Source organism: Anomaloglossus baeobatrachus, chromosome 10, assembly GCF_048569485.1.
Source record: "Anomaloglossus baeobatrachus isolate aAnoBae1 chromosome 10, aAnoBae1.hap1, whole genome shotgun sequence".
Lineage (NCBI taxonomy): Eukaryota > Metazoa > Chordata > Amphibia > Anura > Aromobatidae > Anomaloglossus > Anomaloglossus baeobatrachus.
This window is the reverse complement of record NC_134362.1, coordinates 136,154,189-136,180,482: the sequence shown is the minus strand read 5'-3', so window position 1 is coordinate 136,180,482 and position 26,294 is coordinate 136,154,189. Positions and strand designations below refer to the sequence as shown.

At 48.5% G+C, this 26,294-nt stretch overlaps 1 protein-coding gene across 5 annotated transcripts in view; it reads right to left on the bottom strand.

Moving 5' to 3' along the window:
- Positions 1-26,294, bottom strand: part of PRMT7 (protein arginine methyltransferase 7) — a 285,356-nt gene that overhangs the window by 1,166 nt on the left and 257,896 nt on the right. For all 5 annotated transcript variants that reach the window (XM_075325675.1, XM_075325671.1, XM_075325672.1 and 2 more), the window contains 3 exons: positions 11,825-11,899; positions 9,292-9,452; positions 438-534 (listed from right to left, as the gene is read on the bottom strand). In XM_075325675.1, the coding sequence (XP_075181790.1) occupies positions 438-534; positions 9,292-9,452; positions 11,825-11,899 (333 nt within the window). The remainder of the gene's footprint in view (positions 1-437; positions 535-9,291; positions 9,453-11,824; positions 11,900-26,294) is intronic.

Genomic DNA, 26,294 nt, shown 5'->3' with positions numbered 1-26,294 from the left:
CAGCCAAAGTCCCTGTGTATCCCCAGCCTTAATCTGTGTTAAGTCCCTTTTGTAAGCTAAAGCCAAATGCCAGTTTCTCAAAAGAAAGTGTAGGGGAGGACTAGCTCCTAAGATCCCATATGTATTAAATAAAAGTTTGCCAAATGCACAGATGTGTAGGGGTGTCCTGATTAGGTGGAAGGAACTCAATAGCCAGATATTTTTTTTGGAAGAGAAATAATCTGTTGACAGATGATTCTGACAGTGTCTCTCTCATAGAGAACATGGGAACGAGCTGAGCAATCCTGTGTTTAGGCGAGTCAGGCCAAATTGCCGTCAGCCAAACAAAATATTTCTCCATAAAATGCAAACTTTCTATATGTTACATCCCAGACATTTTTACAGGTGGGTTTATGGGATCTGAAATTAATAATAACCAGGAACTATCATTTACTCACTGTCTCATCGGATACTTCTAAGAGTCCGGTGCTGGTAGAAATATTCTCGGTGAGCTGGTAGGACATCCAGAGCACTACTCCATGACACACGCCTGACCTGTTACATGGAATAAAGCTAGTTAGACTGTTAGGTGAGGAGCACAGTAGAGGCAACCATGCCATCACAAACATTCCTAAAAGAAAATTCCACCTAAATGTGCCAGTGGTGGATATGAGAGGTGGTGACCCGTACATGAAGGGGCCTCTGTGCTCTGTAAAAAACCTCAAAATCTTCACTGTAGTCTGTGCTACTGTGAGCAGCCAGCGTGGCCTACACATGCTACCATGGTCTTCACATCTTCACTGGATTAGAGATTTCCATTCCATCTATTAACTATTGATAAAATCCATCAGCGGAAAGCAATGCCACAGATTTCCCAAGTGTGAGCACCGGCAGACATGATGGGCATTCTTATGGCCTCCTTGTTTAGGGATCTAAGCTCTAGCAGAGCACTGGTTAAAAAAAATGTATGACGATAAATTGCTTCATATGCAATCACCTACACTACATGAAGTGGGGCCCACTGTAAAACGTGCACCTAATCCAAGCAGTCACTAACAGACTTGTCTTCACTATTCCTAGAGGAGACAAATTAAAGACACCATGGTGTGTAATCTGCTGCTGGCATATATGAATACTATAACAAGCAGTAATATGTCAGACTCTACAGCACAGACCTATAAATACTTACACATATTGCTCCTCATGCTATGATTAATGGAAGTTGCTTTCTATATCTCTTCCTGACAAAGGTCTCTTATTGGAGAGAATCTCCGATTATGGTGGTAGTCAGTGAGGCTTTAATGTCTATAACGTGATTTAAGGCAACATTTAACTTCAACTAAGCCTCACCATTAGTCATTTCTACACCTATTATAAAAAGTTTATCTTCTGTGTACTTTGATTTATTGATTAATTTCTCTTCGCTATTTTTTGTAGTTTCTCTCAAAGGTAATTATAGTGCAGAGCAAGACATCAATAGAGGCTGGAATGGAGATCTGTCCTCTTCAGTGAGGAGTCCTGCTTTAAGTCTTGGACACATTGATAGCTGGAGACACCATCAAGAGGTTTTCAATATGAAACATTACACTGGTCTTAATCCTTGGATTCAGTGTCATAATGTACAATAGCCAGACCCATTCCACTAAGGGGTGCTTCACACACAGCGAGATCGCTGCTGAGTCACGGTTTTTGTGACGCAGCAGTGACCTCATTAGCGATCTCGCTGTGTGTGACACTGAGCAGCGATCTGGCCCCTGCTGCGAGATCGCTGCTCGTTCCACACAGCCCTGGTTCGTTTTTTTTATTGTTGCTCTCCCGCTGTGACACACAGATCGCTGTGTGTGACAGCGAGAGAGCGACGAAATGAAGCGAGCAGGGAGCAGGAGCCGGCATCTGGCAGCTGCGGTAAGCTGTAACCATGGTAAACATCGGGTAACCAAGGTGGTTACCCGATATTTACCTTCGTTACCAGCCTCCGCCGCTCTCACGCTGCCTGTGCTGCCGGCTCCTGCTCTCTGCACATGTAGCTGCAGTACACATCTGGTTAATTAACCCGATGTGTACTGTAGCTAGGAGAGCAGGGAGCCAGCGCTAAGCAGTGTGCGCGGCTCACTGCTCTCTGCACATGTAGCGACATTATGATCGCTGCTGCGTCGCTGTGTTTGACAGCTAAGCAGCGATCATAACAGCGACATACAAGGTCGCTGTTGCGTCACAGAAAATGGTGACGTAACAGCGATGTCGTTGTCGCTGTCGCTATGTGTGAACCCAGCCTTATACTAACAGCGTTATATTGATTTTGTCATGGAAACAGTAGTATTTCCATTACTTTAAAGTGTCCAAGGAGCCATGTATCAACACAAAAAGGCCAGGCTGCAGGTTGCATGTGCTACTGTGAGCATCCTGCATGGCCTCAATGTACTACCATTTTCTGCAGCGTCTCCAGACTTGTCTCCCATCAAGCACATCTTGGACATCACTGGTTGACAAGAAAGGGAGTTGCCAGCAGGGGATCATGATGAATTGTGTGTCCAATACATTCAGCATGGCAGTAAACTCCACAGAAAACCACTGCTAACCTCATTGATCGCAGCCAAGATGTGGAAGTGCTGAGATTTCTTCCCATGATACCAATACTCAATGCAGGATAAATTAATACAGTGGTTTTGAAAATTTTGTTTCCATTGTTTCATCATTTACATATCAGTAACATGTCCATCAATAGTAGGATTTTTGTGTACTCACCGTAAAATCTCTTTCTCTGAGTCTTCATTGGGGGACACAGGACCATGGGTTATGCTGATGTCACTAGGAGGCTGACACTAAGTAAACTTAAAAAAGTTAGCTCATCCCTAGCAGTATACACCCCGAGCCGGAGGCGGGCTCAGATCAGTTGGTGCACAAGCAGTAGGAGGAGTACCAGAATCACCATACATAAAAACAAGTTGTAACTAAAACAATGCAGCCGTGCAAACAAGAGGTCTATGAACATAAGACCGCTGAAAAATAGCAGGCAAATGCAATTGAACAACCAAAAAACCAAGCAGGGTGGGTGCTGTGTCCCCCAATGAAGACTCAGAGAAAGAGATTTTACGGTGAGTACACAAAAATCCTACTTTCTCTATCGTTTCATTGGGGGACACAGGACCATGGGACGTCCAAAAGCAGTCCCTGGGTGGGAATACCGAAAAACACGCAGATAGGAAGAAAACAACAACCTCCCTCGGCGGGCTTGCACTATAATTGAATGCTGCCACCCTATTACAGGTGTGCAACTGCTGCCTGCAAGACCTTTCTCCCAAAACTAGCATCTGCCGATGCTTGGGTGTGAACCTGGTAGAACCTAGTAAAGGTGTGCAGGCTAGACCAGGTGGCGGCCTTGCAGACCTGGTCGGCCGACGCCTGATGCCTAATCGCCCAAGAGGCTCCCACTGCACGGGTAGAGTGCGCCCTTACCCCCCGCGGCGGAGACTTGTCCCGAATCCGATAGGCCTCTGATATGGCGGAACGGATCCATCTGGCAATTGTGGCCTTGGATGCCGATTCACCCCTCTTGGGACCAGAAGGGAGGACAAACAGACCATCTGACTTACGGAACGGCGCGGTTCTGGAGACATAAATTCTAAGTGCACGCACTAGGTCCAGGGTGTGCTAGGACCTCTCCAAGCTGTGAGAGGGGCCAGGACGGAAGAACGATTTCTTCGTTAAGATGGAACGGGGAGACCACCTTTGGGAGAAAAGCGGGATCTGGCCGGAGAACCGCTTTGTCCTGGTGAAAAATCAAAAAGGGGGAACGACAAGAGAGAGCTGCCAGCTCTGACGTCCTGCGAATAGAAGTGATGGCAACGAGAAACACCACCTTCCAAGACAGGTGAGAAAGGGAAGATTCTCGCAAGGGCTCGAATGGGGGGCCCTGAAGTGACCCTAGGACTAGATTAAGGTCCCACGGCTCTAGAGGCAGACGGTACGGCGGTGCCAGGTGGGCCACTCCCTGGATGAAGGTCTTAACCTGTGAACGAGCGGCCAGTGGCTTCTGAAACAGGATTGATAACGCAGATATCTGGCCCTTTAGTGTTGCGAGCGAGAGACCCGCATCTAGGCCTTACTGCAAGAATGCCAATAGGGAAGGAAGGGAGAAGGCGAGAGGAGAAGAAATATTATGCTCTTCACACCACCTGAAGAAAACCTTCCACGTGCGGTAGTAAATTTTTGATGAAGATGGCTTCCTGGCCCTAATCATTGTCTGAATCACTCTTGAGGAAAAACCAGCCTTAGCTAGAACCCAGGATTCAATGGCCAGGCCGTCAAATTTAGGACATGTGAGTTCTGATGGAAAAGAGGTCCCTGCTGCAGGAGATCTGGACGGTGTGGAAGGCGCCACGGAGCGTCTGCGAGGAGCTGAGTTAGTTCCGCGAACCATGCTCACCTGGGCCAGTCCGGAGCCACTAGGATGACCGGTATTCCTTCCGCCTTGATCTTCTTGAGGACCCTCGGAATTAGAGGGAGCGGAGGGAAGATGTACGGGAGACTGAACTGGCTCCATGACAGGGTGAGGGCGTCGACTCCTAAAGCCAAGCGGTCGCGGCATCGCGCTACAAATTGCGGAACCTGACGGTTGAACCGGGAGGCCATTAGGTCCACGTCCGGAACTCCCCATCTGTCGCAGATCTGGTTGAAGACTTCCCGGTTGAGGGACCATTCTCCGGAGGCGAGGCCTTCCCTGCTGAGGAAGTCCGCCGCCCAATTGTCCACGCCTGGGATGTGTACCGCTGAGATCAGGGAGTGATGACACTCGGCCCAGTGCAAAATCTTCTTGACTTCTCGCATCGCCACGACACTTCTTGTGCCGCCTTGGTGATTGATGTACGCCACCGCCGTCGCATTGTCCGACTGGATCCTGACCGGGCAACCCTGTACTAGGTGCCGAAACTGCTGCAAGGCTAGCCGGATGGCTCTTATCTCCAAAATGTTGATCTGGAGACAACTCTCCCTCGGTGACCATCGGCCCTGCGCTATGTGATGCCGAAACACTGCTCCCCAGCCCTGGAGACTGGCGTCGGTGGTCACTATCTTCCAGTGGAGCGGGAGGAAAGACCTTCCTGATGCGAGGTTGCGTTGATTGGGCCACCAACGGAGGGAGTGGCGGGTCTCCGGCGAAAGATGAAACCTGCGGTCCAGAGAAAAGGGAGATCTGTCCCACTTCTTCAGCAAGGCCATCTGGAGGGGCCGGAGATGGAACTGTGCAAAGGGTACCGCTTCCATCGCCGCCACCATACGACCGAGGACTCGCATGCCGAACCTGATGGAAACTTGGCGCTGACGCCGGAGAGCGCGGAGGCCTCGTTGTAGGGAGGACATCTTCTCCTGTGTGAGGAAAACTCGCCCTTGGATGGTATCGAATACCATGCCTAAAAAGGTGATCCGACGGGCCGGGGTCAGAGAGGACTTCTTCCGATTTATCAGCCACCCTAACCGTGAAAGGGTGTCGATCGTGACCTGAACCCCAAGACGACAGTCCTCGAAGGAAGAGCCCTTTATCAACATATCGTCCAAGTACGGGATGACCATGACACCCCTGGAATGCAGGACAGACATGGCAGCAGCCATGATCTTCGTAAAGACCCTGGGTGCGGATGCGAGGCCGAAGGGAAGAGCCGTGAACTGGAAGTGATCTTCCGCTATCGCAAAGCGGAGGACCTGTTGGTGAGAGGTGGCTATCGGGACGTGAAGATAGGAGTCTTGAATATCCAGCGATGCCAGGAATTCGCCTACCTCCATGGACGCGATGACGGACCGGAGTGACTCCATTCGAAACGGCCGAGGCCTCACCGACCTGTTTAGAAGCTTTAGGTCGAGGACGGGACGGACAGAGCCGTCCTTTTTGGGGACCACGAAAAGGTTGGAATAGAACCCCTTGAAACGCTCTGCGGGAGGGACTGGTACCACGACTCCGGCTCGGAGGAGGGAGTCTATGGAGTGAAAGAACGCGCAAGCCCGCGCGGGAGACTCGGGAGGGCGAGATAGGAAAAAACGTCTCGGTGGCTTTGCTTCGAATTCTATTTTGTAGCCTGATGTGATGATCTCTCTGACCCAGGCATCGGCGGTCAGGGGGATCCACACATGCTGAAAACGAGACAGACGCCCTCCCACAAGTCTGGCGCTGTTGCGCGCCGACCGCGAGTCACTTGGAGGAACGTCGGCGGTAGCCAGAAGAGGATCTCGTGGACTGGCGGGGGCGTGAACGCCAGGCGGGATTGGTCTTGAATGACGGGGTCTTCCTGTCTCTCGGAGGAGAGCGGCTTTTCCGCGGCTGGGGATTGGAGTTGAAGCTGCGAAAGGGCCGGAAACGAGCGGTGGGGCGCCGATTCTGGAAGCGCTTGGGGCGCAATTGGGGGAGAGATGTACTCTTTCCTCCCGTTGCATCGGAGATCAACTGGTCCAGCCTATCTCCGAAGAGACGCCCCCCTAGGAAGGGCAGGGAAGTTAGTGACTTCTTAGAGGCCGCATCCGCGTTCCAGGACCGGAGCCAAAGGGTTCGACGGATTGCCACATTGTTGCTGGCGGCCTGGGTCGCGCAACTTGCAGACGCCAGGGCTGCATTGAGCAAGTACTCACCCGCGAGGGAAATCTGCGAGGCGATGGCAACCAGGTCCGGATTGGCAGGAATGGCGCGGAGACCGCAGCGTAGCGTGTCCGCCCAGGACATCAGGGCCTTCGCAACCCAAACTGAGGCAAAGGCCGGAGAGAGGGATGTGCCCGCTGCCTCGAAGGCGGAACGGGCCAACCTGTCAATAGTACGGTCCGTAGGGTCCTTGAGAGACGTACCGTTAGTGACTGGAAGGACTGTGTGAGAAGACAGGCGGGAGATTGGGGGGTCGACCACAGGGGAGCCTTCCCAATCCTTTCGAAGACCCTCAGGAAAGGGATAATGCAAATCGATGGACTTACCGCTGGTAAATACCCTGTCCGGCTGTTGCCTGTGGCTGCGCAGTAACTCAGCGAATTCTGGATGTCCGCTGAATGTGTTCTGGGCCCGCTTCACCCGCTTAAACGAGACCTGGGTGCTCTGGGAGGAGACGGGGTCCACCTGTACCTTCAAGGTCTGGTTTACTGCTTCTATCAGGCTATTCACCATGCGCCGAATATCAGCCGCCTGCTCTGAGTCCAGCAGGGGTGACGCATCGGAATCATCATCGGAGCAGTCAGAAGCCTCCCTGGAGGACTGACGGTCTGGACCTGGGGATGAAGGTGAAACCTGGGAAGAGTCTGAGGACGAGACCTGGCGGGTCCGTTTCTGAGCAGCAGAGGAGGACCCTGCAACGGGGCTCACCTGCTCCAGAGGCGATTGCGCCGGGTCTGCGGGAATCTGGGCGAGCGACGGCAGCAGGCGCAGAGCTTGCGCGATGGTCCGAGAAGCCTCAGAGAGGGAATCTACGGACTGGGACAGGGACGCTAGCCAGTCGGGGGGGGCGGGACGCAGGGCCCTGCAGCATATGGCGCTGTGGCGTCTGCGGTATCAGAAGCGTCGGCCGCGGAGTCCTGCGGAGGCTGCGCGTCTATAGAACAGACGGATCATAGTGGGGCGTCCTGACCCTGGGAAAATTTGGACTTGCAGGAGGAGCATGCAAAAAAATAGTGCAAAGGGGGCCTGCTTGGATTGGGTGGGCTTAGCCTTAGGCATGGTGAAAACAGGTACTCTCCCTGGTGGCTGCTAGGAAGGAGACAGGAGAGGGTTAACTCGTCCCTAAACTCAGAGAATGCTACCTAGTGAGGGCTACTCCTTAGGAGCAGAGCTTACCCAGGTCCTGCGTGCTGCCCACCAGTCCAGAAGGGGAAGTCCAGGAGAGCTGGCTAGAAGAGTCAGAACGCCGGCGCGCTGCAGCCTCAGGGGACCAGAGGCAGGCTAAAATGGCGAGGGGACGCTGGAGGGGGCTGGGGGAGGAGCAGGATTCCGGCGCGAAAAACCGGAGGATTCACAGCCCCCACCATCAGCCAGGAGGCAGAGCAGTGGGAGGATACAGAGGGAGACGACCGGCGGCCAATAGCGATGCAGCGGGGGCGTGGCTAGGACGCAGGAGCGACTAGGCCGAGACCGGGGACTAAATTTATGGAGAGGGCCGGGGGAAAGTGCAGGAAAGGTCGGTCCTACCTGCAATCGGCGGCGCCGGCCCAGCGATGGATGCGGTGCAGGCAGGGCTCCCTGGCCCTGCCTGTGTACAGCGCTGCTCGTCCAGGAAGGCTCCGGGGGAGAGCGTGCTGAGGCAGGGTAGTGGACATCATGATGGGGGTAGCAGCCCCCTTTCAGGAGAAGGCAGCGTGACAGGGCCCCATCTATTACACACGCTGCGGAGGTTCCATCCCTGCTGTATTCCCCTGTACGCCCTTTGGGGTGATACCGCAGGGCGAATCAGGGGTGCCCACAAAACAACCTGCCCACACGCGCACCCCCGGGAGTGGTACCACGGGGACGGACGGGGGAGAGGGCCCGAAGTCTCAAGCCCCTGCGACCGTGGGGAGTGGTACCTAAAGGGCTGCGGAGGATGAGTGAAGCGAATAACTGCAGAGAAAAAGACGACAGGTATGAGAGTGATGAGCGGTGCCGAAATAAAAGAAAAAAGCGCAAAAACATACATGGCTGAGGGGGGCCGAGACGGCCCACATCAGCCTCCTACGACACTAAGCTAAAACTGATCTGAGCCCGCCTCCGGCTCGGGGTGTATACTGCTAGGGAGGAGCTAACTTTTTTATGTTTACTTAGTGTCAGCCTCCTAGTAACAGCAGCATAACCCATGGTCCTGTGTCCCCCAATGAAACGATAGAGAAACTGTGATTTCCATAATTCCATGACTTTTCATTCTTGGTCTTGCAATTTCAATGTTGAGTGAATAAAATACACCTTTTATGATACACGAAAAAAGAAACGGAGACCCCGCTCACCTGTTCCTGAGATCAAATACGGACTGTGCACGGAGGAAGAGGTAGGCAGACCTCGGCAGCAGCATAGGAAAAATGTAAATCCAGCAAACAGGTCCAAAAATAGATTAAAATTTTGTGAATTGTGAATGACTAGTCACTAGAGACAGATTAAGAACTACAAAGTTCGAAACGCGTCCTCTTACCTGCATTTTCCCTTGAATTCATGATGGAATTATTTTAACGAACATGAAATAAAGCTCGTATATTTTAATCTATTTTTGGACCTGTTTGCTGGATTTACATTTTACCTTTTATGATACAGTCTGCTTGTACAACATGCAATGCACTACCTATTAATGATACATAGTGATTCTGTAAACATTTTGTCACGCTCACCTTACAAGATTCAGAGAACCTTCTGCTTTCATATCTTCAGTAGGGACTTTATTTTGGAAATCAAATGTTATAACCTTTGTGGGATCAGATAGAGCTCTGCATGGGTATTCCCAAAGAGGATGCGGCTCGGCTTCCTGAGATTCATGAAAATCTAAAGATTTCTGATGAGAATGAAAAAACAATATATAAAACACAACTATCATAAAAGCAATTTACTAATTTCAATAATTAATGTATCACTACACCATCCCCAGATCGAAACATGGTGGTGGCAGCATCATGCTGTGGGGATGATTTTTGGCAGCAGGCGCAGGGAAAATGGTCTGAGATGAGGGGAAGATGGATGGTGTAAAATACAGTGATATTCTTGAGCAAAACCTGTTTCAGGCTTTCAGTGATTTGTGACCGGGACAGAGGTTCACCTTCCAACAAGACAAATGAGCCAAAGCATACTGCTAAAGTAACACTGGAGTGGTTTAACCCCTTTGCCCCAGCCGATTTTCCGTTTTTGTTTTCTGCTCCCCTTCTCCCGAGACCCGTAACTTTTTTAATTTTCCACAATTTTGTCATATGAGGGCTTGTTTTTTACGCGACAAGTTGCACTTTTAAATTAAACCATGAGTTTTACCATATAGTGTACTGAAAAAAGGCAAAACAATGTGTGGAAAAATTGCAAAAGAAGGGCGATTGCATGATTGTTTTGGGGGTATTTTAATCACAGTGTTCACTATATGGTAAAACTAATGTGTCTGTTTGATGACTCAGGTTGGTGCGAGTTCGTAGATAACACACATGTATAGGTTTACTTTTATCTCAGGGGTTAAAAAATTCAGAAGTTTGTCCCAAAAAAGTGGTGCACTTTTTGCGTTCTTTTTCGCAAACCGTAGCATTTTCATTTTTTGTGGTATGAGGCTCATCGACAGCTTATTTTTTGTGTCTCGAGCTGACGTTTTTAATGGTACAATTTTGGCGCAGATGCTATGTTTAAATCGCCTGTTTTTGCATTGTGTGCAAAATTTGCAACAACCAAAAAATGGAATTTTGCCGTTTGGAATTTTTTTGCTGCTACGCCGTTTAATGATCAAATTAATTGATTCTATATTTTGATCGGGCATTTCTGAAGGTGGCGATACCAAATGTGTGTATATTTTTTAACTCATTCATGTTCAATGGGGTGAATGGGGGGGTTGATTTGAACTTTAAGGTTTTTTTTTAAACTTTAATTTTATTCTTAGTCCCCCTAGTGGGCTATAGGGATCAGCAGTCTGATCACTGATTTACTTCTGTTGATAAGGGCTGCACAGACCTGATCAGCAGAAATGCTGCTCTTCTGTTACAGCCGCTGCTCTGTTTGGTGTAACAGGAACTATAGAAAAGGAAAAGAGTTCCAGCGCCAGGAATGAGAAAATTAAAAATCCATTTTATTGTGCCAATGCACATGATTAAGACCTGAGGCGTCGAAACGCGTTGTTCTGCTGCCATCCGACTGATATGCTGTACCTGCGGGAATTTTAATATGCATTGGCACAATAAAATGGATTTCTAATTTTCTCATTCCTGGCGCTGGAACTCTTTTCCTTTTCTATTATTGATTGACTGCCAAGTCAAATCCATGCACAGGATCTGAAAGACACCAGCAAGGCAGTACGGTGAGCTGGATTACCCCTTTTCCCTCTGCACTTTAACAGGAACTATGTCATGATAGCGACAGCAGTCATCACATGACCTGTTGCTAACCATGGCAACCATCGGCTCACCGTGATCACGTCATGGAGCCTCTGATGGCAACGGAGAAAGGAGATTTCCCCGCCGCAGCCATTTTAATCATGCTGTCACATTTAGACAGCGCAATCTAAGGGGTTAATGGGAAGGATTGTAGATCAACCTGTGCCTGTGAGGCACACGTCTGCTGTTCAAATCAGCAGACATAATGCAGATTGCCGCCGTCTCACCGCAACAGCCAGTGGTGATCACCACTTCATGATTTAGGATGTACCGTTACATCTTTGGTCATGAAAGGGATAAAGGGACAGGTGTAAATGTATTAGAGCGGCCTAGTCCTAGCCCAGACCTTAATCAAATTGAGAATCTGTGGTCAGACTTGAAGATTGATGTTCTCCAGAGGAAACCGTATAACTTAAAGAAGCTGGAGCAGTTTTACCTTGAGGAATAGGGGAAAATCCAAACTGGAAGATGAGAAAAGCTCATAGAGACGTATAGAAAGCAACTTGCAGCTATAATTGCCACAAAAGGATGCTCTAAAAAGTAGAAAGACTTTAGGGGGGGTAAATAGTTATGCAATCTGAATTTTTTCGTTATTTTGTCCTATTTGTTGTTTGCTTCACAATAAATAGAAAACCAAATGTTCACAGTTGTAAGAATGTTTTTTACATGAATTGATGCAAACCCTCAAAAAGAAAAAAACTGAAATTTCAGGTTTTGAGGCAGCAAAATACGAAAAATGTCAAGGGGAGTGTACACTTTCACAAGGCACTGAAGAGGTGTACACACTATAGCAGAGAAAATGTCACACCTTTATCATTTTATCCATAATACTGATATCAAATCCTTCACAATTTCCACATGGACTTCTGATCCTCCAAAGGTCCTAAAGCAGCAGAAAGTAGAAAAAAAAAAAAAGTAAAATTAGAAAATAATCTGAAAAGTTCCGAGAAATATCAAAACATAAAAGTTGCAGTCAGATGCAATCTATTATCCTCTACGAGCAACTATTTCAAGCTACAAAGATGACTAGTTTAAAAAAAAAAAATAAAAAAAAATAATATGATTGAAAAATATAATCCCCAATGACCATTATCAAAATCTTAAGTGATATGCAGTATGTCTACATCTCATAATATTCATATGAAGACATTAGCTGCATTCACTGCATAGAGGTTCCAGGTCAGACTCCCAGTGATCAGTGATTATTGAGCCTGAAGAAGAGACCTGAGTGTCTCGAAAGCTTGCTATTATTACCATCTTTTCAGTTAGCCATTAAAAAAGGTATCAACCACTGAGGACTTCAGTTCTTTTAAACAATTTTTTAGTGATCAGTGACTAATCCTCTATCCATAATTCTTGGAGTTAAGCCCCCCATACACATTACTTAGCTGTCAGACGATCGTTCGACCACCTCACCCAACTGTCCCATACACAGAAGCAGTTCTGTGTTATCTATAAGAGTCCCTCCACCAGACATTTTCAGGTACGGCTTATCTCAGGGAGAACACAAGGATCATCAGTCTGAAATTGGACATGCTGTATCCTTCTCTAATTGTGGCGGGCTCTCACATACATTACACTGTCATTATTATTCAGTACATTGGTCTAATGCAGGGATATCAAACTTGGCTGGGTATATGGGCTGCACATAAAAAAAATTGATTTGGGGGCCACATGCTTTGTGGGACACTAACATTTTTAGTAATAACATACATTTTTCTATACACCATAGGATCACTTTTTTGCCTTTTTTTAAAAAAAAAATAAAATAAAAATTAAATAGCATTCATCGTATGGGTTATGGTACAGTTTTATTTATAGTTTGAATCGTTACGGATGTGGCGATAACATTTTTGTTTATTTTAGTTGCTGTATAAAAAAAGCATTTTTAAAATGGTAAAAACAAATTTCCATGCTTTATTTAGAATGTTATTTTTTTAACATCTTATCCCCTTTTTGTAAGCAATATTGTTTAACAATTGGCACCATATAGTAAATTTGGCCAACATTTTCTGGTATTTTTTCCCCATAGAGTCCTCATCCTGTAGTAATGTGTACCATCCTTGTCCCCATCCTGTAGTAATGTGCCCTATCCTGGTCCCTTTCTTGTAGTATTGTTCCTTAGCCTGTTCCCCTTCTTTTAGTAATGTGCCCATCCTGGTCCCCTTCTTGTAGTAATGTGACCCATCCTTGTTCCCATCGTGTAGTAATGTGCTCATCCTGGTTTCCTTGTAGTAATGTCCCACCCTGTAGTATTGTGCCCATCCTGGTCTGCTTGTAGTAATGTCCCATCCTGTAGTAATTTCCCCTTATATGCTGTTCTTCATATATAGATTTAAAAAAAAAAAAAAAAAAAAAAAAAAAAAAAGATTCTTCTCACCTGTCCTCCGTTCCCTAGGTGTCCTCCTCCCTTCTTTTTAAGGCCCGCAAGCCCGTGGAATCCATGATGATCGCGGCTGATGCCCACAGTAGTAAGCACTTTATTTAACTTGAATGAACTGCTGGGGCCGTGCAGAGTTCTCTGCAGCCCCAAACCAATGGCAGCCGCTGGCCAGAGTCCAGCACTAAGGCCTAGGCTATGAATCGTTTGTCCAGTATGATATATTATAATAAGATTAATCTGTATTTTGAATGTTTTCTGTATTGCTTTCTACATATATCTGACTGAAATGTTGCAAGGATTGTTTATGTAAACAAACTATGTTTAGGGCTAAGTAATGAGTTTGTAGTCTCAAATAAGTAAACTGACAGGTTCTTGGAAAACCGGTTAGACTCATGATTAAGCAATATTCTTGAATAGGCTTTCGTCTGTTCCCAGACACACCTGAATGACTTAAAGGAATGTTGTTTTACAGGACTGTCCAAAAAAGCTGTATAAAATGTTATACTGTTGAATACACTGGCAGAAGACCTTCTCTTCTCCCAAATAGAGACACGTTTCTCTGTGTGGTCATTTTTCTGATTCATATACATCTGCGCAGTTCTGATTTGAAATCCAGCTCCGTGACCCTGAGAGAGACCCGGAGGTCTCCCCCAGTTTGGTGCCCAAATCGTGGGGAGCCCATAAGGAGCACTCAGATACCTGGACGCCCTGATATCTTGGACGTCACGGACCAGGACCTCCCTCTGCTCCAACAGGCCTGATCAACCAACAGCCCCGGTAAGTGTTACATACTGTGTATTGACTGCCGACAAGGTTGTTTTTGGAGAGGAGGGGGTGACAGGCCTTGTGTCCCCATTGGAGTTAAAGATACCCGATAGTGACTCGGTGGTGGTGCCCGCTGGGGGCCCAGTAGCTCGAATCCTACCCTGTGGTGTGGATTTCAATTATCACAAGGGATCCGGAGGATGGATAGTAGGGGGTAAGACGGCAGCAGTAGGATATAGCTGGTTAGACTGACCCGATCCGTAGTCTGAGGATGCGGGGGGGGGGGGGGATACCCGTGATCGAAGATAGGGATTAGGACAATAAATTGGTACAGATGACCAAGCTCGGAGGGCGGGACATTCTTGTATGTGACATTTTTGTACGTCCTCCTCCTTTCACGGGACACCTTTGTTTTTACTCAGCGGAGGGAGCTAGAGTAAGGGTGGAACGCCCCAGTGCCGGCCGGACTGTAGCGTGCACCATATAGTCTTGAATTAGTGTAATCCAACTGCCGGCAAGACAGCAACAATGCTTAGGTGGAGAAAAAAGAAAGTTGAGAAGTCGGAAGGTTCGCAGAATGTTATAGAACTAGTGACAGACAGAGAGGAAAAGAAAGTTGTGCGCCATGCCTCAGAGATTTCTAAGGTGTTAGGTTTGCCTAGGAGCGGACAGCTACAGCCGTCACATGGAATGCGGCGCTGAAGGGAAAGAAAGTGAAGTTGAAAGATAAAAGGATTGTGGGAAGATGTACAGGGGTTTGGTAAAGTGTAGCGCACATGTTGCAGTCAAAAGGATAGGTTGAAATAGAAGAAGGTGCAGGAGACAGGGGTGTATAATAACCCGGCTAATTCAAATTTACATCATGCTGGGGAAGTGGCCTGGCAAATGGTTTTACAAGGTGGTAAGACGATTCAGGAAAAATCAGAGGAATATGTTGGACAGCCTGGTGAGAATAGAGAGTTTACAAGTACAACATTTGTTACTTTGATTTGCCTGAAGTGTGGACCCCTTATTGTACAAATAAGTGAAAATTTTGAACAATTGGTGTTTTAAAAGTCCGGCAGCATTATATCTTAAAATAGAATAGGGGCAGGTAAATACATATTTCTCCATCGTCTCATTGGGGACACAGGACCATGGGTTATGCTGCTGTCACTAGGAGGCTGACACTAAGTAGACAGAAAAAGTTAGCTCCTCCTCAGCAGTATACACCCTGAGCCGGAGGCGGACTCAATCAGTTTTTAGCTTAGTGTCGTAGGAGGCTGATGTGGGCCGTCTCGGCCTCCCTCAGCCATTTGCTTTTTGCGCCTTTTTTTCCCTTTTTTTCGGCGCCGCTCATCGCTCTCATACCTGTCTTCTCGTTTCTGCAGGTATTTTCTTCATCACTCATCCTCCGCAGCCCTGTGGGTACCACTCCCCAGGGTCGCAGGGGCTTCAGACTTTGGGCCCTCTCCCCCGTCCATCCCCGTGGTACCACTCCTGGGGGTGTTCGTGTGGGCAGGTTGTCGTGGGCACCCCTGATTCGCCCTGCGGTATCACCCCAAAGGGCGTACAGGGGCATACAGCAGGGATGGGACCTCAGCAGCACGTCTGAAATCTGATGGGGCCCGCATCGCTGCCTTCTCCTGAGGGGGGGCTCCTTCCCCCATCATGATGTCCACTTCCCTGCCTCAGCACGCTGCTCCCCCGGAGCCAGCAGTCTTCCTGGACGGGGGCTAGGCACACAGGCAGGGGCAGGGCGCCCTGCCTGCACCGCATCCATTTCTGGATCGGCGCCACCGAGATCAGGTAGGACAGACCTTCTCCTACCTTCTTCCCAGGCGGCTGCAAAATTGAGGCCCCGGTCTCGGCCTAGTCTGCGCCCCGGCCACATCTCAGCAGTCGGCGGCGCGCGCCGGCTCAAGCCCACAGCTCTCTCTTGGCGCTATCGCCGCTGCCCCACCACTGTTTGCAGGTAGGACCGCCGGTCTCTACCTCCCCGCGCGCCGGCAGCCCCAAAATTTAGGCCCCGGCTCCGGCCTTGTCTCCAGTGTCCCAGGCCCGCCCTCCACTACAGCGCTATTGGTCGCCGGCCGGCCGTCTCCGCCCTCCGCTCTGCCCCAGGCATCACAGGGGGGGCGGTGGCTGTGTGTTTTCCCGCTCTCCAGACTCCATCTTATAAAAAAAAAAAAAAAAAAAGTAGAAAAGAAATAGGATTCCCGGTGTGCGGCTTGCTGAGGCTGCAGCAACCGGTTATAACAGTTAAAACAAGCCCTCAAAAGAGCCACAATCATATGAGGATTGTGTTTTTATTAGTGTTTTCATAATATATATATATATATATATATATATATATATATATATATATATATATATATATATATATATATATATATATATATATATATATATATAGGTATATATAGATTGATTTGTACAGGTGCTCGGGCAACCAGTTGGCTATAGATACAGACTTATAGAAGGGAACGGTGGTTTTTCACTGTCAATATATATTCCCAGAATATTACTTCAATTGTGAATTCACCCAAATCATTCAGATTTAGTGATCACAGCCACCGCAGCGCCTGACACAGCAGGTCCCGGTATCCCGCCCCGGCTGGCTGGTTAGTGCCCCGGACTCAAGCCATAAATCCCCTCGCTGATGTCTTCGGATCGGTGCCCATACGCTGCGTCCCTGGCCGACGCTCTGTCATACCTCCACGGGACTGGCGCAATCCCCTCGGGGAGTTTCACCTTCATCCCCAGGTCCAGACGGCTGCTCCTCCGTAGCCTTTCGACCTCTCAGGTGATGGCCCAAGCATACCGCCTCTGCTGGATTCCAAGCGGGCGCATGATGTTCAGCACATGAGAATAACCTGGTAGAAACGGTGAGTCAAGCCATAAAGGTGCGGACAGCCCTTTTTTCTCTCCGGGCACGCACAGGGGGAGGTGAGTCCCGTACCAGGGACCTTTTTTTCCCCCGCTCAACGCGGACCCGCTAGGTCTCATCTTCTGCGGGCCCCCAGGTCTTCACCTTAATTCCCAGGTCCAGTCTGCCTCTCCTCCGGTAGCCTTTCGACCTCTCGCGTGATGGCCCAGGCGTTCCACCTCTGCTGGACTCCAAGCAGGAGGACCCGGATGTTTGGCGCATAACGATTAGCCTGGTTGAAATGATGAACTCAAGCCTTAAAGGTACGGTCACAGTGCACTCGCCGGGGGAGGTGAGTCCCGTACCAGGGACTTTATCCACTGCTCGAAGCGGACCCGCCAGGTCTCGCCTTCGGCGCCTCCCCGTGGTTTTTCCTTCATTCCCAGGTCCAAACTACCACTCCACCGGAAGCCTTACGACATTTCTGGTGATGACCCAGGCGTACCACCTCTGCTGGATTCCGAGCAGGCGCCCAATATTCGGCGCAGGGCGATTAGACTGGAAGAAACGGTGAGTCAGACCATAAGCGCACAGATAGTCCTCTTCTCCTCTCTGAGCACACAGGTCTCCTTTAGGACGTTTCCGGCAATCCCGTGATGTATTCAGTGGACATCCAGTAGTTCGCCGATTTGCTGCATCATCACAGACAACAACCAGACACGACGTTTACCAGCGGTAAGTCTTATTGTCATTATCCCTTCTCCAAAGGGGCTCCGGAGAAAAGGGGCATGCCCCCCTGTGATCGACCCGCCAGGGTTCCGCCTGGCTTATCATCCCTAACGTGACGTCTCTCAGGGACTCCACGGACACCCTACGCAGCGGACTACGTTCCATCTCGGCCGATTCAGGACTGGTTGACATCTTCGGTAAGTACCTTATCATCACAGCCCTGGCGTCTCCCAGCTGCACGGCCTGAGCCTATAGCAGCAGTGTGACCACCCGTGGAGACCTCTGACTCAGGATCTGAAACGCGGAGGCGACATCTAAGGAGTCGCTAACTTCCCTTCCGCCCTTAGGTGGCCGTCCCTTCGGAGATAGGTGAGTCCAGTGGATCCCCTAGGCTACGTGAGGGTGGAGTACTCTTTCCCCTAGGCTACGTGAGGGAAGAGCACAGCTCTTCCCAGCATCGGCCCAGACGCTCGGGATCATCGCCTCACCGCTCGATCCCAGTCCGTTCGAGCCGCAAACGTCAGGGCGCCTCTATCTCTCAACAGTCCCTCCGCCTTGCAGCGCTGCGGACCATTCCAGCTTTGTTTAAGAAGCGCTGGCAGGGATCAGGGCGGCTGTCCCTGCACAGCCTACTCGACAGGGCCGCTAAGTTCACTCCACCCATAAACGACCTGGTGGTTCAGACTTCCCCTAGTCTTGGGGTTTAGACAGTCATTGTCACTCCTTCGCTACTAGGGTAGCTGAGCTACCGCTTGGAGTCCTATCAGACCCCGGCCCGGTAGATCATTCCTTTAGGCACGGTATTCGAGCCCGTCCGAGGGAAGTTACTCTTCACGCAGGAGTAGTTTTCTTCCATGCACCGAGTCGGGTTCGGTATGCGAGTCCTTGGCTGTTGGTGGAGGTGATAGCGGCGGTACACTTACCAATTTTTCATCTTTGGCCTTCCACGGGATCCCACTGAAGAACGAAGACAGGTAGCTTCCGTTTGTCCTGGGAACCCGCCAACCCCTTCCTAGGGGCCAGTCTTCGTAACTGTCCCTCGGGAGGGTCCTCTCTCCTCCTCTGGAGGATAGTATCTACCGTCACCAGTCTCCTGTGCTAGGGTACGCTATCCCACCATCCCACAACACGGTCCCGAGGGACACCGCTAGAGGTTGTCCCCCCTTTTCAACATTCCGGAAATCAGAGCCATCCGGTTAGCTGGTTACGATTTTCTTCACTGGGACGAGGTTGCCCAGTCAGGTTCCAGTCGAACCATGCCACAGCGGTGGCGTGCATCATCCACCGGGGAAGCGCAGGGAGTGTCATGTCAAGGGAAGAGGTTTAGAGGATCTTGCTCTGGGCCGGATCTCATCGCTCTCTAATCTCGGCAGTACACATCCCTACCGTGGACGTTTGGACGGCCGTTTTTTCCCGGCAGGAAGGGCCTCGCCTAGGCAAATGGCCCTTCAACAGGGTCGTCACCAGCCAGATCTACGACGAAGGAAAACCTACAGTCGTGGTCCTATTGACCTCCCGATCCAGCTTTCAAGTCAACGGTGCATCAAGGGTGTCCTCCTTCTCTGCACTAGGTGTCGACGCCCTCGCCCGGCCGGGAGGCCAGTTCAATGTCTCGGGCATCTTCCCACGGCTTCCCATTATCTCGAGGGTTCTCAAGTTGGACCAAGGCAGAGGGTGGCTCTGGAGTGGCCCAGGCGACCATAGTTAACAAAACTCACTCAACTCCTCGCAGATACTCCGTGGCGCCTTCCAGACCGTCCAATTCTTCTAAGTCGGGGCCCTCTCTTCCACGAGATCTCAAAGGTCCTAGGTTTGCCGGCCTTAATGGCGGATCCCGGGTACTTGCTTGCACGGGCCGGTCGGCAAGAAGGATGCAGACAATGATGGAGACCGGGAAGATGGTTTATTACCACACGTGAAGAGCTCCTCCGGAGTGTGAGGAGCACATCTTCTCTTCTCTTCTCTCTCTCTCTCTCTCTTCCGGCACTGCTGCCAGGCTTGCAGTCAGATCTGGATGCGGTTTTCTAGCGCGTCCCTCTAGGTTCCGAGTGTCGACGCGGTCATTTCAATTTCAGAGACTTATCACTTCTCATCCCACGATCAGGGTTTTTCACGCAGAGAAGCGTCTATCTGGCTCGGCGGCATCACCGTCCACTAGAAACGTGGGACCTTAATCTAGAGATGGGTTCGCTTCTGGGCTCCCGGTTTGGACCTTGCCAAGTGCTTCCTACTCCCACCTGTTTGGATAGGTGGGCTCCTCGTGGCCGTCTCTTTCTACAAGGGGCATCAGGGCGGACAGCCCTCTCTTGTTGCTTTTTTCCCCCCCATTTTCCGGGTCCTCCAGCAGAACAAGGGGGGTGCTCCGGCCACAACTCCCCTTTTCGATCCAAGGCAGCCTGCCTTCCTTCCAGATAAGGAGATTGAGTTTCGAAATCGGTCCTAGTCTCTTCTCTCAGCCTACAAAGGGGCCTAGTTTGTTCCTGAGTTGGTACGAGCCCTCAGTCATTTATGTCTTCAGGACCGCACTTTCGGTTTACGCCGGCAGTCAGTTCCTCTTTTCACTCGCTCCCAGGAGTCGCATGCCGGCGCCCAGGTCCAAGATTGCCACATGGATTCATTCCGTGATGTTGTGAAGCCTATTGCATAGAGGACAAACCTCTACCGCATTCTACGGTCCAAGGGGAGCCTCTTGGAGGATTGGACTTCAGCCGTCGGTCGACCATGTCCACCGGGACTCCACCTGGTCTACTCGGCATACCTTTACTAGTTCCTATCAGGTTCACACACATGCTTTGGCAGAGGCCAGTCTTGCCGTTATCTTTGCGGGCGGCAGAAGCACACCTGTACCAAGGTAGGTCTTTGTAGGTCTGGGTCAAGCCCGACAGGAGGAAGCGGTTTCCTACCGATCTCCGGTGATGGTTCTCTTCCCACCCAGGGACTGCTTTTGGACGTCCCATGGTCCTGTGTCCCCCAATGAGACGATGGAGAAAGAAGGATTTTTGTGTACTCACCGTAAAATCTCTTTCTCTGAGTCTTCATTGGGGGACACAGCACCCACCCTGCTTTTGTTTTTTGGTTGCATATTACCTGCCTGTTGCCTCAGTGGCCATATTCCCTGCCACTGGTCGCATGACTAATTGGTTATAGTTTTTACCTAGTTTGGTCTAGAGTTGTTTGGTTCTCCTCCTACTGCTTGTGCACTAAACTGATTGAGTCCGCCTCCGGCTCAGGGTGTATACTGCTGAGGAGGAGCTAACTTTTTCTGTCTACTTAGTGTCAGCCTCCTAGTGACAGCAGCATAACCCATGGTCCTGTGTCCCCCAATGAAGACTCAGAGAAAGAGATTTTACGGTGAGTACACAAAAATCCGTCTTTTTGTACAGTGTTAGCTAATCTAAAAATCTTAAAAGACTTACCCCAATAATGTTGGAAGGTATTATATCCATTAGTAAAACAATTTAAAAGAAAAAAAAAAAAAAAGAAAAGGCTTGTTTGGTTTTCATTTCAGGAATACAGGTTTTTTGAGTTTTACAGGAGGGATAGTCCTATCTTTAAAAAAAAAAAAAAAAAGACTTTTCCCTACTTTTAGCAATTCATTGTAAATTATATTGGAAAAGTAATTGACAATAGTGTTTTACTGATTCTATCTAAACAGAATAAATTGAATTCTGGACATGTTTAGATTTATTGGTAGATATTGGAGCATAGAGGTCGGGCTGTGTACAATTAGTTAATTATTATAATCTTTATTAATAATCTAATTTATTAATAATTATAATAATTTGGTTTATGGTATGTGGATGATTTATGGCATTCTGTGTTTGATATATAATGTATTGAATAATCTGTTTTCTTTTTATAGAAAGTTTGTAATGCAGATTTCTGTGGTTCAAGTAAAGGTTGAAAAGTCATTGAAATAGTTTTCCATTATAAGGCTACACAACATATTTATGGTGTTCCCGGTTAGGTATGATCTATACAATGTGATTTTTGTAACTAAATGTAGAGCTCCGGTGACACATACTTTTTGAATCTAATTATGCTTTGGATAATGGATTCAATAAGGGGGGAAAGATGATGTGGAAAGTCACACCTATTTTTCAGTTTTTAATTTGTTAATCAATTGAGTTGTCTATTAAGTTTTCTTTATATTTTTATCTGTAAGGAGGATATAGCAGACATACATATATCTCATGATTGCTCTGCTGTAACAAGAACTGTCAGATTTTGAACATGTCTCAGATGAGCCCATTGTTAATGCAGATTTTAAGTTTTTTTCGTAGATGGATCCAGATACCAAGATGCTGGTTGATTCTGCACTGGATATGCTGAGGTTACGCAACATGAGGTAATAAAAATCGAACCACTCGGTCCTATCCCATAGGAATAGGAGAACGAGATGAAGATTTGCGATTGCTGTGGTTCGTAGAGCGGAAAGGGGTAAGATAGTCAAATGTGGCTATAGGCAGCAGATCTTTTCTAGTGTGACGTGATAACCCTATAAAGATCGTAGAGTGCATATGAGCCCAGGTTGAGGATCTCGCACAGCTGCAGACAGCAAAGAAGCAGTGAATGGGCCTAGAGTTGAGAGTCCTTTAGCAATGCAGATCAGTACCAGAACCTCGGTGGCTCCTGTCACGCCTGTGACATTGGTCACTACTTGTGTTTTTAAATCCCTACAGAAACAAGTGATTCAGCAAGGAACGGAGTGAGACGCAGGGAGCCAGCTGACTGAGGAAGGTCTGTGGATAAAGGGCGGTAAGCTTTCTCTGCCATGAGTGCTCTACTCAATAATGGCCCAGGTAACCCATGAACACATGTGACAAAGATCATTATAAGTGTGGTGGTGGACAAGATATGGGCAGCACCAGTGCTCAGTACCCAGGTGGCCAGACACACCAAGTCTTGTAAGACCTGTGCTTAATACAAGGTAGAGAAACTAAAGACCTTGTAGAAACAATCCCCTCATCCGCTCTACTGCTCTGGTGATTGCAGATTAGACATATACATCTACCATGAGTAGGTTTATGTGAGTTTGTGTGTGTTGTGTAAATTTTTTTCCAGGTTTGGCCAGAGGCATTCCAGTGCAGAAAGCGACGTTATTGCTGAAAAGCACATGAAGGTGGTATGTAAAAATTGGGTTTACAGAAGTGAAAAAAATGTGTATATTTTATAAAAAGGTGGAAACTGGAAAGTCGTGAACCAAATGTATGTTTTGTTTTCTTTTCGTAATAAACAGGTCTATTTGTAAGATATTTTTTGGTTTATCACAGGCATGTACAATTTTTTATATGATTGACTAAATAGTGTGATAAACAGGTGTATTCTCCAATTCCAGATTTTAAATCAGTGTCAGGAGCATGTGGTCTTCAGTCAGGGGACTGATTAATCCTAAAAGGACAAGCGAGAATGAGTCATTCAGCCACAAAAATGTCAATAAGCTCGATGGCAGGACAACATGGATTCACACGTCGCATTGCAGAAGAGTCGACTCACCGAAGCTACACTGAGCGTCTTGCTTGTATTTATCCTTTTTAAAAGACCTGTACAGTCTCAGGCCACCATTGCCAAAACAGGTAGAAGAGAGGACTTTGAGAACCTTGAGACATGGGAAAGTCCAACTACAAAGGGTGAGGACTCGTCTAGGAGTCCTTAGTCTCAAACCGGTGAAGAAAACCCTTTCCCCTCTCCAGCCATGCCTCAACGTTCAGTCAGGCAGGTTTTCCCAACAGATCTCTTTTCCTCTCTTCCTAAGGGAACACAGTACCCTTAGTATTCGGAAATGGCAGAAATAAGTCTTTAGGGGGGACTGGCACCGTAAGAATTGAGTAAATGGAAATACTTAATTCAGCCATGTCACAGACCCAGATATGTAGTTTAGTTGATGTAACCTAATATACATATTTATGAATGCTTTTGTTTTCTACTAACACATATATAAATATATTCGTTGATTTTTCTTAATACAAAAAGGCCAGGCTTTTAACCTTCTAATCTCGGGAAAAGTTTTGGGAGAGCCCATCCCAAGAGGCTGATGTCTCCCCGGCCTAGTCTGCTGAGCACTGGCAGTGACACGCGATTTAACGTCTCGCCTCAGAAACCAACGGACCTGAAACCACTCAACCAGAGAGCAGCCCACCATTCCACCCATTATCTCAGAAGGCATCTCTAATCAGAGCCTCAAACTGTTCACATGAAGCCTCATCATGCTTTGGCTTTTTATCAAGAGCAGGTCACCAAGGTTCATGAGTCGGCCCTGGATGGACTACACCGACCAAGTATCCTCCTTCTCATTTAACATCTGAAAAAGAACCACAGACAATCTGTAGCAGATTTTTTTTTGGTTATGTGCTGACCTCAAGATAAGATCTAGACTCGAACTTCCTTGGTCAGGACAATGTGCCCTAATGAAAGTGTTAATGCCGATCCTAATAACCCCTGTAAATCATGGAGTTACCCTTGAGCAGATAAGAACAAGTACTCAAGGTAGAGCCAGAACCCGTAGAGCTGTGTCAAACAATGACCTATTGGAAGACCCCCATGTATATATTGATGTAATTGGAGTCCCAAGGCGGGTCCCAGATGAGTATAAGGCCAGGGAAGAAGTAGAAGCAGGATTTGAGTCCTTACTTCCCATTATTACTGTGAATAAGAATGTTGCATGGATCAATTATCTCTATTAAAAATCAACAGAGATTTGTCAATTACTCCAGGAGCTCCTTAACTGGGTTAGCTACTCAGTTGGGTCAGACTACTCTGCTGGCGTACCAGAACCGGATGGCTTTGAATATATTTTTTTAGAAGAAAAAGGAGGTGTTTGTGCAATGATAGGAGAGGCCTATTGTACTTATGTCCCAGATGAAACAGGCCCAAATGGTAAGGTTACCCAGGCCCTGAAACAATTAAATTCCCTATCTAAAGAATTGAAAGAAAATTCAGGGGTAACCAATCCTTGGGGTGACTAGTTTAGTTGGATGACTTCTCTGAAAGGGATACTAATTCATATAGGGATTATAACCCTTCTAGTGTTGGATTTTGCTATAATTTTGTTTACTGTATTTTGCCTTGCTGTAAGAAGATTTGTAATAAGGGAACAAACGAGGCTATAGCCATGTCAATCTTCCCTTCAGTGTTATATACAACAGTAGCCCCCTCCAAATCTAACACAATGGTTACCATCAAAGATCAACAACCCAAAGTCAAACTTTAAGAGGTTGTTATAGAAGGGGGCCACGGGGCCCGGATCCCCTCTGTGGGAACTGAGGTGAAGATGCTAGGAAAGAGCGTGATTAGCACGCACCTATATACCATAACTGTGGGACACTGTTGTCTCTGGGTAGCCCTCACGGAGTAAGTAGACAGATAATCTTATTAAAGGGGGGACTGTGAATAGTTTGTCCAGTATGATATTATATTATAATAAGATTAATCTGTATTTTGAATGTTTTCTGTATTGCTTTCTACATATATCTGACTGAAATGTTGCAAGGATTGTATATGTAAACAAACTATGCTTAGGGCTAAGTAATGAGTTTGTAGACTCAAATAAGTAAACTGACAGGTTCTTAGAAAACCGGTTAGACTCATGATTACCGTATTTTTCGGACTATAAGACGCACCGGACTATAAGGCGCACCCTGGTTTTAGAGGAGGAAAATGGGAAAATAAAACTTTAAGCAAAAAATGTGGTCATGACACACTGTTATAGGGCGAGGATCTGCTGCTGACACTGTTATGGGGGTAATGTCCCCAAATTCTCTACTAAGGTACCCCATCCTGGTAATGATCCTCCTGCCTTGTATATGATCCTGCTATAAACCCCCATCCAGCCTGTTCACATGCCCCCCCCCATCCAGCCTGTTCACATGCCCCCCCCATCCAGCCTGTTCACATGCCCCCCCCCATCCAGCCTGTTCACATGCCCCCCCCCATCCAGCCTGTTCACATGCCCCCCCATCCAGCCTGTTCACATGCCCCCCCCATCCAGCCTGTTCACATGCCCCCCCCATCCAGCCTGTTCACATGCCCCCCCCCCCATCCAGCCTGTTCACATGCCCCCCCCCCATCCAGCCTGTTCACATGCCCCCCCCCATCCAGCCTGTTCACATGCCCCCCCCATCCAGCCTGGTCACATGCCCCCCCCATCCAGCCTGGTCACATGCCCCCCCCATCCAGCCTGGTCACATGCCCCCCCCATCCAGCCTGGTCACATGCCCCCCCCCATCCAGCCTGGTCACATGCCCCCCCATCCAGCCTGGTCACATGCCCCCCCATCCAGCCTGGTCACATGCCCCCCCATCCAGCCTGGTCACATGCCCCCCCCATCCAGCCTGGTCACATGCCCCCCCCATCCAGCCTGGTCACATGCCCCCCCCCATCCAGCCTGGTCACATGCCCCCCCATCCAGCCTGTTCACATGCCCCCCCCATCCAGCCTGTTCACATGCCCCCCCCATCCAGCCTGTTCACATGCCCCCCCCATCCAGCCTGGTCACATGCCCCCCCCCATCCAGCCTGGTCACATGCCCCCCCCATCCAGCCTGTTCACATGCCC